The 12,085-nt window shown below is 40.9% G+C and overlaps 1 protein-coding gene across 5 annotated transcripts in view; it reads right to left on the reverse strand.

The window, feature by feature from the left end:
- Positions 1-54: 54 nt before the first annotated feature.
- The window catches only part of Gramd1c (GRAM domain containing 1C), a 72,761-nt gene continuing 60,730 nt past the window's right edge, over positions 55-12,085 (reverse strand). For all 5 annotated transcript variants that reach the window (XM_021656789.2, XM_021656792.2, XM_021656793.2 and 2 more), the window contains 8 exons: positions 10,152-10,270; positions 8,220-8,362; positions 7,781-7,884; positions 6,020-6,196; positions 4,817-4,874; positions 2,314-2,424; positions 1,971-2,073; positions 55-1,042 (listed from right to left, as the gene is read on the reverse strand). In XM_021656789.2, coding sequence (XP_021512464.1) covers positions 962-1,042; positions 1,971-2,073; positions 2,314-2,424; positions 4,817-4,874; positions 6,020-6,196; positions 7,781-7,884; positions 8,220-8,362; positions 10,152-10,270 — 896 coding nt within the window. In that variant the 3' untranslated portion in view covers positions 55-961. The remainder of the gene's footprint in view (positions 1,043-1,970; positions 2,074-2,313; positions 2,425-4,816; positions 4,875-6,019; positions 6,197-7,780; positions 7,885-8,219; positions 8,363-10,151; positions 10,271-12,085) is intronic.

Genomic DNA, 12,085 nt, shown 5'->3' on the forward strand with positions numbered 1-12,085 from the left:
TGGTTTGGTTTTTAAGCAGAAACAGAAGGAAAAAAAAATGACAAGTTGGCCATCTTGGGTTTTACTGAAGTCAATCTTTAGAACAGATTCAGATTTTATTAGTTCTGAACACATATTTAGTATTGTATCTACAAAGCAACATGGGTAATCTTTGAGGTATATTATGAAGTAGTTTGAGAGAAACCACAAAAGCATTCACTTTGACAGTTAACGGTTGCAAGGTTCTGATCCAGTCACTCTTGCTCACTGCCGGATACTTCATATGTCCTTATCAGAAACAAAACAAAACAAAACAAAACAAAACGACAGGAGTTATTACTCTACACCCCGCCCCGGGGAGATGAGCCAGGACTCACGGAGAGAAGCCCTTTCCCTTTAGTCAGTATTTTCATTCCCTACAGCCTTCTCAGAAATGTTGTTAGCAATGCCTTTGGCTTCGGCATGCCAAGTCCGTTAAGACACTGTAAAATGTAAAGACACAAACCTGGAATGTATGCGCTTGGAAAATGATCCTTGAAAGAGAAATGATTGAGGGGTTTCGTCTTTAGCTTTTTAGGCTCTTAAACTCAGCTATGAGCACAGCCCACTGGGCACACAGGGGCTCCGCTAACAAATTTAAATGATCAAGCAACAGGCCTCACTATAGAAGAGAAGCCACAGGACCCACAGTGTCTTCCTTCCCCTTTTGTGTCTCAGAATTTCAATTCCAAAATATATTTCATGGTTCACTGGAGAAGTTCACAGCTTAAAAAAAAATCTCTATAAGAAGTGAAAATATAGAGTCTTAAGGCTATTTGAGAGTAACCATCAAGTAAATGTTATTTAAATAAGGTTTTCCTAGTAGGAATCCTGGTAATAAAAATATCAGAAATGTCCTGTGACAGTGAGAGTCTTCGTCCTCGTTTCCTTCCAGATGTTGTCTTCTAGGCCCAGGTGTCTCTTCGATTCCCACAGCTCAGCACTAGCTCTCCACCGCCACCCCGCTCTTGTTCTTATTCAGTAAATCAAAGGTTTTCTGAAGCGTAATGAGTGAGCTCTTCAGCTGCAAAAAATAAATAAATGATCAAAAATCAGACTTCAATTTTGGCCGATTACTTTACTGCAAAAGTGTGTGTGTGTGTGTGTGTGTGTGTGTGTGTGTGTGTGTGTGTATGTGCGCGCGCGCGTGTGTGTCCTCAAAGCACTGACCATCAAATACCCACTTCTCTGGTATCTGCTACATGAATTCCAAAGAGTGTTATCTTAACAGGTGCGAGAGGACTGCAGTTTTTCCTGCAGCGTACTTTCCAGGAAGCCCATCTAACGATCCAAACGGAAAGGCTTGTTTTCTTAGATGTTTCTCAAGGCTCAGTGGTCCTTTCTCTCCCCGCTGAGCACATCAAGCCTCCTGGTGGGGCCACATCTTCCTAGCCCACTCAGGGTCCTCTTCACAGTTCCAAAACTAACCTACACCTACTGACCCCACAGGATCTTCCCTGAACCCCTTGCACACCACCCTACTTCACGCTCCTGCACTACTTGGTTCTGTGCTTTTAAGAGCAGGTTTGAAAGCCTGTAGGAAACCTGACTTCTCTGTTAAGACTGGAAGCAAGTTGAGACCAAGAAATAGATCTCCTTCCTTACTGTATTCATTCATCTGTTCATTCAGCAAACATGGGTTATCTGTTTCAGCCTGGACTCTGTGCGAGGCATGGAGTTTCCTGTGCTGAGCCATTCCTAGCACCGATTACAAAGAATGAAGGGGTTTGAGGATAGGACAATATATAGGTGTGCGTAGAGATGGAAGAGGATGGCTTAGCTCTTTATAAGGCATGGTCACCCACTGAGTGGGAGAAAACCATGAGCCAAAAGTGAGAATGATGAAGCAGGCGGAGAGAGTTACTAAGCAACTGTAGAGAAGGTACATACATCTAAAGATTGTCCAGCTGGGGCCCTCCCTGTCCAAGCCCCTGAGGCACAGACTGGCCTACCTGTTCCAACATCACTATGGAATCTTGAAGCACTCCTTTTAAACGGTGGGCCTGGTCTTTGTTCTGAATATTTTCTGTTCTTGAGAATCTATCAGAGACTAAGCTGGAAGGAAAAAAAAAACTTAAAATTGATGAAAACAACTCCAGATCCTTCTTTTATTTATAGAAATTACTGTGCCCCATGAATTGCAAAGAAAACATCAAATCAACCCCCAAGTTATGCTTCCTGCAAAAAAAGCTAAACATGTATACAAGATACAGCAGACCAGAATTCCTAAAGCTAAGTTTTCTACGACAAAGAAACAGGTGGTGGAAACAGGCAGGCTAGGGTGGGGGAACGTACTTTAAAGATTTCTCTTCTTGGAGGTGAAGCCGGTAGAAGGACTGAGCAGCATGCTCGATCTTTGACAACTTCAGAAACAGCGTCACATTCAGCAGAACCAGCAGCAGCAAACTGTGCAGAGCAAATAACAGCTGGTTAACCCCCACTGACCTGTACTGCAGGCCTGGCCTCAGAGGTAGCCCTGATGATAGATGCAGGAAGATCTACTGTGATTCAAGACCACAAGGCAGCCTGGACTACAGCCAGACCCTGCCCCAACATTCCCCTCTGCCACCAAAAGTAGAGAGTAAAATATTATATATGCAAAAGCTTTCTACTGTATATGATCTAGACCATTTTCTAGTTATTTAAATAAATTATCTCCATTTCATTATATGACATAATTACTATCAATTATCATATGGATGTCAAGGAAAATGACTAGTGTGAATGATAAGAAAAGTCCTTGAACAATCTCAGTTCCCAAGTTGCCTCTGACCTGTCTCTTTTCTTCTCTGCTAGAATCCCAGCCAGTGCTGTGCAACCACTGGTTTAGAAATCTACCAGGTAAGCTTGCAGGGTCTATTTTTGGGTTATGTTGGCTTAAGCAATTATATACCCATAATACTTCATTTTAAAAATGAAATGAAGATCAATATGCCCCTGAATTTAGGGACATCGCAATGTTATCTTTTATTCCCAGTGGAAGATTTTATATATATATATATATATATATATATATATATATATTACTCTCTTCTTGTTAATATTGAACAAAGGAAGTACCAGATAAATCCTAAGCATATATTAATAATGGTAAATATATAAATTTTACATGTAAACTTAATGTTTTGTTTTTAACAGCAGCCTTTCAAATTAATGCAGACCTCATCACACACGCATACAAACTGATAAGTAGTATCATATGTCTTTATTCTGTTCTGTTTAAAGAGTTACCTGCCTCACATTACACTTATTGGGTCTAAGGAGATAGCTCAGTGGTAGAATGCTTACTTATTATGCATAGAACCCTGGGTTTGGTTCCAGGCCACAGAGAAAATGAAAAAGTATATTGATACATATGGTGTATGAAAAAGCTAAAGGTAACAAGGAAATCAAGTCTGTGAAATTATCGTGGCACCGAAGTAATATATTTTTTTTTCCTGCAAGGTAATATAATGATATTTGTCATTTTAAAATGTCATAGCAAACTGATTTAATTAGAATCTGAAAACCTTTTCTAAAATTCGAAGAGAGATCTGAGAGCAGGGGTGTATGCAGGCTGTCCCATCATACTAGAGGCTGAGGCAGGAGGATCACAAGATAGTTCAAGGCAAGCCAAGACTTCATAGCAAGCCTCTACCTCAGAAACAGCAACAAACACTAAAAAATATAACCAGTATTTTCTGCTTGTGCTGAAATCTGCACTAAGGAAAAACAGCTAAGAGCTTCACTCTAAAAATGATCACCCAGCCTGCCACTGAGTCAGAAACAACTCATACAACCAGGGGCTCTCTCAAGGTCACATGCAGCCATGCAGAATTAGAGCTCTCAGGTACGACTCGCTCTGCACGCTCCTATAGGATACTCCAGGCTTCAGACTACTTGCCTAATAGCTTTCACAACATGATGCTTGGATAATTCATAGCAGAAAAAGCCACGGTGTGCGCTTTAAAACTCAGCACTCCTGCTCTTGTTTGGTGTCCTGCACCCACAAGACTGCTCACAACTGTTTGTAACGTCAGCCCCAGGGGAGCCAACGCCCTTTTTGGCCTTCCTAGTTACCAAGCATGCATGTGCAGATACATGCAAGCAAAACACCCATACACATAAAAGAGATTTTAAATTTTTTTTAATTTTTTAAAAATTCCTGATCACTATTCAGAGTCTACTGAGTCAACACTTGAGATTAGGGCTGAAGAATCTGCATTTTAGCAAATTCCTAAATGCCTCTTATTCACACAAACATGAGAACCACTGATCTAGTTATGCAAAGTAGAATCATTTCACTGGAATTTCACCAACATGCGTTGTCTTTGAATTTGTGGAACTTCTCATAAAAACCCAGAGGGTTCATCATAGGAATTCAGATTGTTTTTGAAAGACGCCCTTCAAATTTTACAATTCTGAAAAATGATATATTAAAAGCTGTCAAACTAGAACCTATCATACTGTTTTTATAGGTCAACATGGTCAGTGGTGACCAGTGAACTGAAAATGCAGGGACTGGCGAGGTGGCTCAGAGGCTAAGGACGCTTGCTGTTCTTCCAAGCCCTAAGGTTTGGTTCCTAGCACCCACATAGCAGCTCACAGCCTCTGTCTGTGACCCCACTTCCAAGGGGACCAGGACCCTCTTCCGCCCTGCATAAGCACTGCATACACAGACACGCAGGCCAAGCACCAATACACATAAAATAAGAATAAATAAATCCCTTTTTAAGAACTAAAAGTGCCTTCCAATTCTTTGGGGAACTATTTAAGTACACGTGAAGACATATACAAAAGCAGCGCAGCGAGTACTTACAATACACTCATCACCACAATAAGAGCCGTGTCACAGCTGTCCACAGCCTTTCTCTTCCCTGTAGGTGAAAGGTGAGAGCAAGGACTGTAAACACTGCCGACAGCTAATACCCATCTGAAACTAACCTGCAAAATGCCATTTGTAAAGATAAAATGATTCAGCATAAACTCATGATACTGGGTAAAATGTGAAACGAACCTACGATGAGATAAACCATGGCAGTTCTTCAAATTTGAGATATGTTACAAATTATTAAATAACCAGTTCAATACATAAAGAATGATATACAGCTAAGGACTATCTCTGCTAAGAACAGTTGAGTTGAGCTAATACAGTGTTCCTCTCCTTAAAAAAAAAAAAAAAAAATCACCAATCACTTGGCCTAAACCTTTACATTTCAAAATGAAAGAGCCATTGATCTTAATCAGCAGTTAGACACAGTTACACAAAGCTAACTGTGTACCGGGGGCTTGGTACTGCAAGGGGACAGGAGACTGACAGTCTCAGAGTTCTGAGGGGGATGGGTAACAGTAAAGCAAGGACTCTGCAAAACTGTCAGTCAAGCTTGCTCTCTGCCGAAGGCTGTCCCCCGACAGTGCACTCCTAGTTAAACGTCAGATGTTTGTAGATGTTAAGTAGGAAATAAATGAGTGAGCTGCCTAGAAGCTGTGGATTAGTGACTCCTGTTGGGGACAGAGGCCAGCTGGACAGCACAGACATCTGAAGGAGCAGCTCTAAGCAGACCTGACCAACTGCTCTTATGAATGAACTTGGTACAGGGCCATCTGACATGAGCTTTTATTTAAATATCCAATTTTTTTTTTCTTTTTGAGGCAGAATCTCACTATGTAATTTTGGCTAGCCTGGAACTCACTAGGTAGACCAGGCTGGCCTCAAACTCACAGAGATCTGTCTGCCTCATCTGAGTGCTGGGATTAAAGGCTTGCACTAATTCAGCCAACTTAAAACTTTTAAATGTTGTGTGGGCCAAATAAAATACTCTACTGGACATATGCCTGCCATGTCCCAACTGTTCCTTTAGGCTTCTATAGTAGCTGTTGTTAAGAAATTCAGAGTATAATAAATATTATCAAAAAGGAGAGACAGGCAGACTTCCTTAAAGGACATCCCTCATAGACAAGAGGCACCTCATGTTTCCTAAGGCTAAAATTTTGTTTTTGTTTTTGTAACAGCAACCGCTACCTGTAACATCTCCTTTGGCCTCGTAGGCTGAATCTGTAGAAGAATGCTGAGAAGTCAACTTTGGAACCGTCTCTGTTGTTCGGTTCAAGGTCCGCCTTCTCCGCCGTAGGCTACTAAGTTTTCCAGGGTCTTCAATGGATTGATTTAACACAGACTCTTCCATTAACAAATCTGATTCTAGGGAGAAAATTTAGAAACAAAAGGATAAGAAGGAAGCTTTCTCAAATATAAGACCCAAGTAGTGTGTGTGTATGTGTGTATGTATGTGTGCATACACAAGTGTGCTTGTCTGAGCACTGATAATCTTCTCTAACCATACCTTACATTTTACAGACTAGATTCAAACTTTATTCTTAATTAAAAGCTTTAGAGACTACAATGACCCCTACAGTGAGGCTTCATTATTCTAGGAAGAATGTGTATCAATAAATGATGGGATCATCAGTGGAAACTCGCTACATGCCATATTAAATATTAATGTAATGGCTTCAGTTATGAAAACAACAGCTCCACACACTTCCACAAGATTGCTAGAAAGGCTCCCAAGACAGAGTACAGCTAGTGCTTCTTAACCCTAAAGAAAAGAGTGACATGTATAAGTTCTAACATTCGGAAAGAAAAACTCTAGTAAAGGAACTCTTCTGTCTAAATATCTCATTTTGTCATTTATTTTAACCTGTTCCTTTGCTCAGTTTTTTTGTTTTTTTTTCATCAGAAGCCCATCAGCCAGTGGCCAAAATGATGTTTAAGTTTCATTTTCTCTGTTGCTGATGAGAAGTCTAATAATGAAACAGGCAAAGGGAAATAGCCAGAGGACAAATAACATACAGCTTTAAGTCACTAGAGCTGACTGGCCTCCAGCTAAAATGAATTATGTTCACTTATGTACAGAGTTCCCTCCTGTATATGTTAAGAAATATCCCAGCACAATAGCTGCACTGCTTCTCACTGTCAGGTGCCAGTACCCACCTCCACAAAACCCACACATAAACACAGCACCATGGCCAAGCGAGCCTACATAAACCCAGGACAGCTGTGGATAAGAAGGAAGGCGGAGGCCTGGGTCTCTACAGATGTGAGAAAGGACAAGAGGATTATAACCTTGTTTTGTAATCCCTCACTGTGGTCAGCCTCCTGGCTCCATGCCGAGGCAGAGAGCATGTGATCTTGGACAAGTCGCTTAACAGTACTGTTTTAAATTCTTCTGTAGTAAAATGAGAAAAACCAATCCTAGCTACAGGGTTGCTGTGAGCACAAAATGTTGACACTATGATGTGTGTAAAGTTTTGCTATGTGACAGGAATATAATAAGCATTGCATAAGTGTTGTTAAGCAGCAATAATTGAAAAATGTAAAATCCTGCAATTGGCAGAGCAAGGAAGGCAGCTGAAGCCACTCCAATGAAAGCCATTCCAGCATCAATACCTGGTCCCTCCGTGTGTCCGAATAAAGAACAGCCCAAGACAGGTGTGGTGGCACATGCCTGTGACCCCAGCACTCAGGGATGCACAGGAAGGTGGATCTCTTGAGTCTAGTCTAGAAAGAAAGTCCAGGACAGCCAAGCCTACATAGAGAAACCCTGTCTCAAAGAACCAAAGAGAGAGGGAGGGAAGGAGGGAGAGAGAGAGGGAGGGAAGGAGGGAGGGAGGGAGGGAGGGAGGGAGGGAGGGAGGGAGGGAGGGAGGGAGGGAGGGAGATAGATAGATAAATAGATAGATAGATAGATAGATAGATAGATAGATGGATTAAAACTTTACAGACCAAGCTGTTTGAAATAGCTATCCATTGAACTCCAGGTATTCTTCTCAATTAAAGACTTGATAAGGCCCCATGGTTGTTTCTTGAACTTCAAGTCTGTGGAAACTCTAATAGGATGAGAAGAAAATAATATTTCTTTAGAGGCAGACTTTAGCTATCAGAAGACATCAAGGTGAGTTCAGGGGAGCATGGCCATAGACTGCTTTAGCTATCCCATTGCAACGAGGTTGCATTCTGTGGAAATCCACCTGGAGAACACTTGTTTTAGCCTGTGTAGCCCCAGAATGTCAAAACTTCATCAGCTGCAGTCTCCTGACAGCTGCTGGACATGTGACTTAGGCAAGAAGCAAAGCTCTGGGGGGCTTGACTGAGAACTCTGGGCTAGTTCTGCAGCGCACCCTGGCTACACACGGACACATGCCTTGCCCTTGCAGTTACTCACCTCATCCTGCATCTCTGCTTTGCAGATCGGACGATACAGTATCTCGTCAAAGTGTAGAAGTAGTCATGGTAGGGGACATCGTGTGTCAGCACTTCTGAATCCACTAAATAAAATTGTGCCTCCCGACTCTCTTTATACAGCGTCTGCAAAGCAGGAGAAAAATGCTTACACACATATTTCCCAGATAGTTCCCAGTTATTTAGAACATACGCGCTGACGCTCCTTCTCACACATACAAAAGACATCAAATCTTTTGACAAGCTAGGACAGGATGAGAAACAAACCGTATCATCTTTCTGTGTTTATTGGCTACAATGAGTTTTAAGTTAAAAATTCAGTTGATACTTCAAAAACCAATTGAATAATACAAGGTCCATAACTCCCGCATTCATCAAAGTTTAACAAAGCCAAATGTTATCAAAAAAGAGAAAGAAAGGAAGGAAGGAAGGAAGGAAGGAAGGAAGGAAGGAAGGAAGGAAAAGAAAGAAAGAAAGAAAGAAAGAAAGAAAGAAAGAAAGAAAGAAAGAAAGAAAGAAAGAAAGGAAGAAAGGAAGGAAAAGAAATGGAGCAAAGAAAACATCACTTTCCCTAAACAGGATTTAGGGGGTCTGTCAGCTAAAGCTTTCTCATTTTAACTCTTCTACCCATCACTGAAGGAGGAAGGACTGGCTTCCAAGTTTATAGAAGTTCAACTATGCCAAATACTGATCTTTTCTTGTATATGTGGCAACCTTTTAAATTATATGAAAGATGGGCTGGCGAGATGGCTCAGAGGTGAAGAGCACTGGATGTTCTTCCAAAGGTCCTGAGTTCAATTCCCAGCAACCACATGGTGGCTCATAACCACCTGTAATGAGATCTGGCGCCCTCTTCTGGTGTGCAGGCACACACGCAAGGCAGAACACTATGAATACTAAGTGAGTATTTAAAATACATGAAAGATAAGGGAATCACATTTTCTTTAACACTGATGGAAAAACCACCACACATGCCTCCTTCAGTCATTCACAGATGCTTGTAATGGTCTTCATATGCACCATACTTCTGCCCAGATCGGCCGAACACCCCCCACTCCAAGTCAGTGACACACTAGTGAGTGGCTTGTGTTTATAGTTTTAAAGACGCCTGTGCTTTCCCACATGCAGCCATCTAGTTCTTTGGCTTTCTCCCCTTCTATGATCCTATAAGTTAGATTTTAGAAGTGTTCATTTTAAAATCTTTAAATTCGTACACATGCACAAGACCAGGTGTGGGTATGATGAACCCTCACGAGCTCATCCACTACCTTCAACCATGTTAACTAGTGTCTCCCCTCATCTGAGCCCCACCTTTGCCCTCCACAAGCCTCCCTCCACAGTGTTACATTAGTTTTCAAAGCCATCTGAGCCATTAGTAGCATTTTAGACACTACTTCAGTTTTAGATTTTTACAAATTCATTTGTATGGACCTTTTCATGCCAGCACTTGGGAGGCAGAGGCAGACAGACCTCTGTGAGTTCGAGGCCAGCTTGCTCTTCACAGTTACTTCTAGGACAGCCAGGGCTACACAGAGAAACCCTGTCTTAAAAAGACAAAACAAAACAAAAATAATGAACAAATATCCTGTCTTTAAAATACAACTGCAGGCTGAAGCATACGGCTCAGTGGTAGGGTAGCTGGCTAGCATGCCTGAGATTCTATGGCCGAATCTCTGCAATTGTTAAAAATAAAACAATAGCATTATTGCAAATGACATAAAGACTCCTCACAAGTACTCTCTGACAGGGGATCTAGTTAATTAGATGTGGGGGGTATGCTTTCTATGCTTTGAAGCACCTTCCGGCCAATAACAGCTCATTGTCCCTTGCCAGCTATCTGGTGAAGCTGTCTCATAAACCATTGCCCATGACAGGGATCATCTCTCTTGTGCTACAGGCATGGCTCCTCACATACCTGCTTTTCCGTGGCAGCCGTGTATTTTCCAGTCAGCGGGTTGCTGAGGACCACAGTGTAGGTCTTGGTTCTCAGCTGGTCACCTCCAGACTCAACTGTCCAGGGGCTAGACACCACATCTGATCAGAGCAAACAAAGGCAGAATCAAAGGTGTGACTAGAGAGTTATATAAAAATTTATGAGCAGTCCTAACCCCATTGGAGAAATCATTCTTCTTACAGGTGAAGCATAGCAGGGGCTTCTAAACTGTCTTCTCTTATAAACTCCTTTCCCCAGAGAGGTTCTTACATGGCTCTGGGCAATAGGTATGTGAAATAGGTATACAAATCACTCACAGAGATTGATTCTTAAAGAAATGTATTATAAAGTAATTCCTTAGTTTACCTATATTTTGACATTTAGAATAGACAAAAGCAAATATGCATGTTATTGGATACACTTGTTTACTTTTACCTAAGGAACGTATGTCATGGCTAAAAATTTGATACATGGGATGGCAGTGTACCTTCAATGTTTTCCAGAGTCTATAGGTTCTTTTGATAACAGTCAGTGCTGAGAACACCATTTCATATAAATGCATAGTGAAAAATAGCTGAAATATGTTGAGAGCCATCTCAAGAATTGTTAGAAATTCTTTTCTAATCTTATACCCAAATTCATTACATAATTTTCAAAAATAAAATTCATGTCAGCAGCTCAAAAAGCAACATTTTAATATATAGATATACTAACTTGATACTTAAGTACTAAGGGATGATGGCAGGAAAAATGTGAAAGTCTTTATTACCCATAATTAAATCATTATGTTTCTATGAGGACAGGAGGTTTGTATGAGCCAAGGTATTGCAGGTATGCTGGCATCATATGTCATGACACAGTGACACGCAGTGTGTGTTCAGAACCCAGGCTGCAACAAAGTCGTTCAAAGCAACAGAGGAGTCAGAAGCACCTCAGATTCATTACACCGTTGATTTTGAACTAATTTTTACTATCTGGCATTCAGAAACCTGTTACTGTCGCCAAATTTTTACAAACCGCCTTCCATATTCAATTACACACCTCACTTGTGTGACAACAATCTACAGTTTAAGAAGCTATAATAGGGGCTGGAGGAATGTCTCAATGGTTAAGAGCACTTGTTCTCAAAGAAGTCCTGGGTTTGATTGCCAATACCTTCATAGTGTCTCAAAACTATAACTCCAGTCTCAATGAATCTTGATACCCTCTTTTGATCTGTTAGCACCAGGCACACACGTGTTGCACAGACATATATGTGAGCAAAACACTCATAAACATAGAATAAATCTAAAGAAAAATAAAAATAATTCCTTTTCAAAAAGCTATAACATACATACACATCTCATCTACTTATTTCTAATTGTTAATTTGGTTTTTTAGAAGTCAAAATCAAAGGTTGGTTCATCTCTAGGCTTCTGTTTAAAATCTAGGACCCATGGAAATAATGCGAACAAGAACATACGTGTAAATGCTAGCAACAGTGAGGCTAAGGCAGGAGGATAGGGAATTTGAGGCTAGCCTGAGCCATATAAAAAGATTCTGTGTCAGGAGAAAAAAAAGAAGATACAAACATAACACTTGAGTATGCCACCACTAAAGACAAAACATTGAAAGACTTTTGCCATTATTCAACACTGAGATTTTAACACCTTCTTGTGGGGAAATCACGTCACAGATGTTAGTGGTTGTGTTTGGTCTGCTAAATGTTTAATGAAGGGAAGGTGACAGAAGTTTTAGACCTAGGTCATAATTCTCTTGCATTATGAGTACAACACACTTCACACACACACAAAAAAAATAGCTTTAAAACACAGCAACATTTGGGAAAATCATTACAGATGAAAGCCTAGTGAGGTCTATTCAAAAATCTGATTACATCACGAATGCCATCAACTCCAGTAGACATGGACAATTAT

Source organism: Meriones unguiculatus, chromosome 17 (genome assembly GCF_030254825.1).
Source record: "Meriones unguiculatus strain TT.TT164.6M chromosome 17, Bangor_MerUng_6.1, whole genome shotgun sequence".
Taxonomy (NCBI): Eukaryota; Metazoa; Chordata; class Mammalia; order Rodentia; family Muridae; genus Meriones; species Meriones unguiculatus.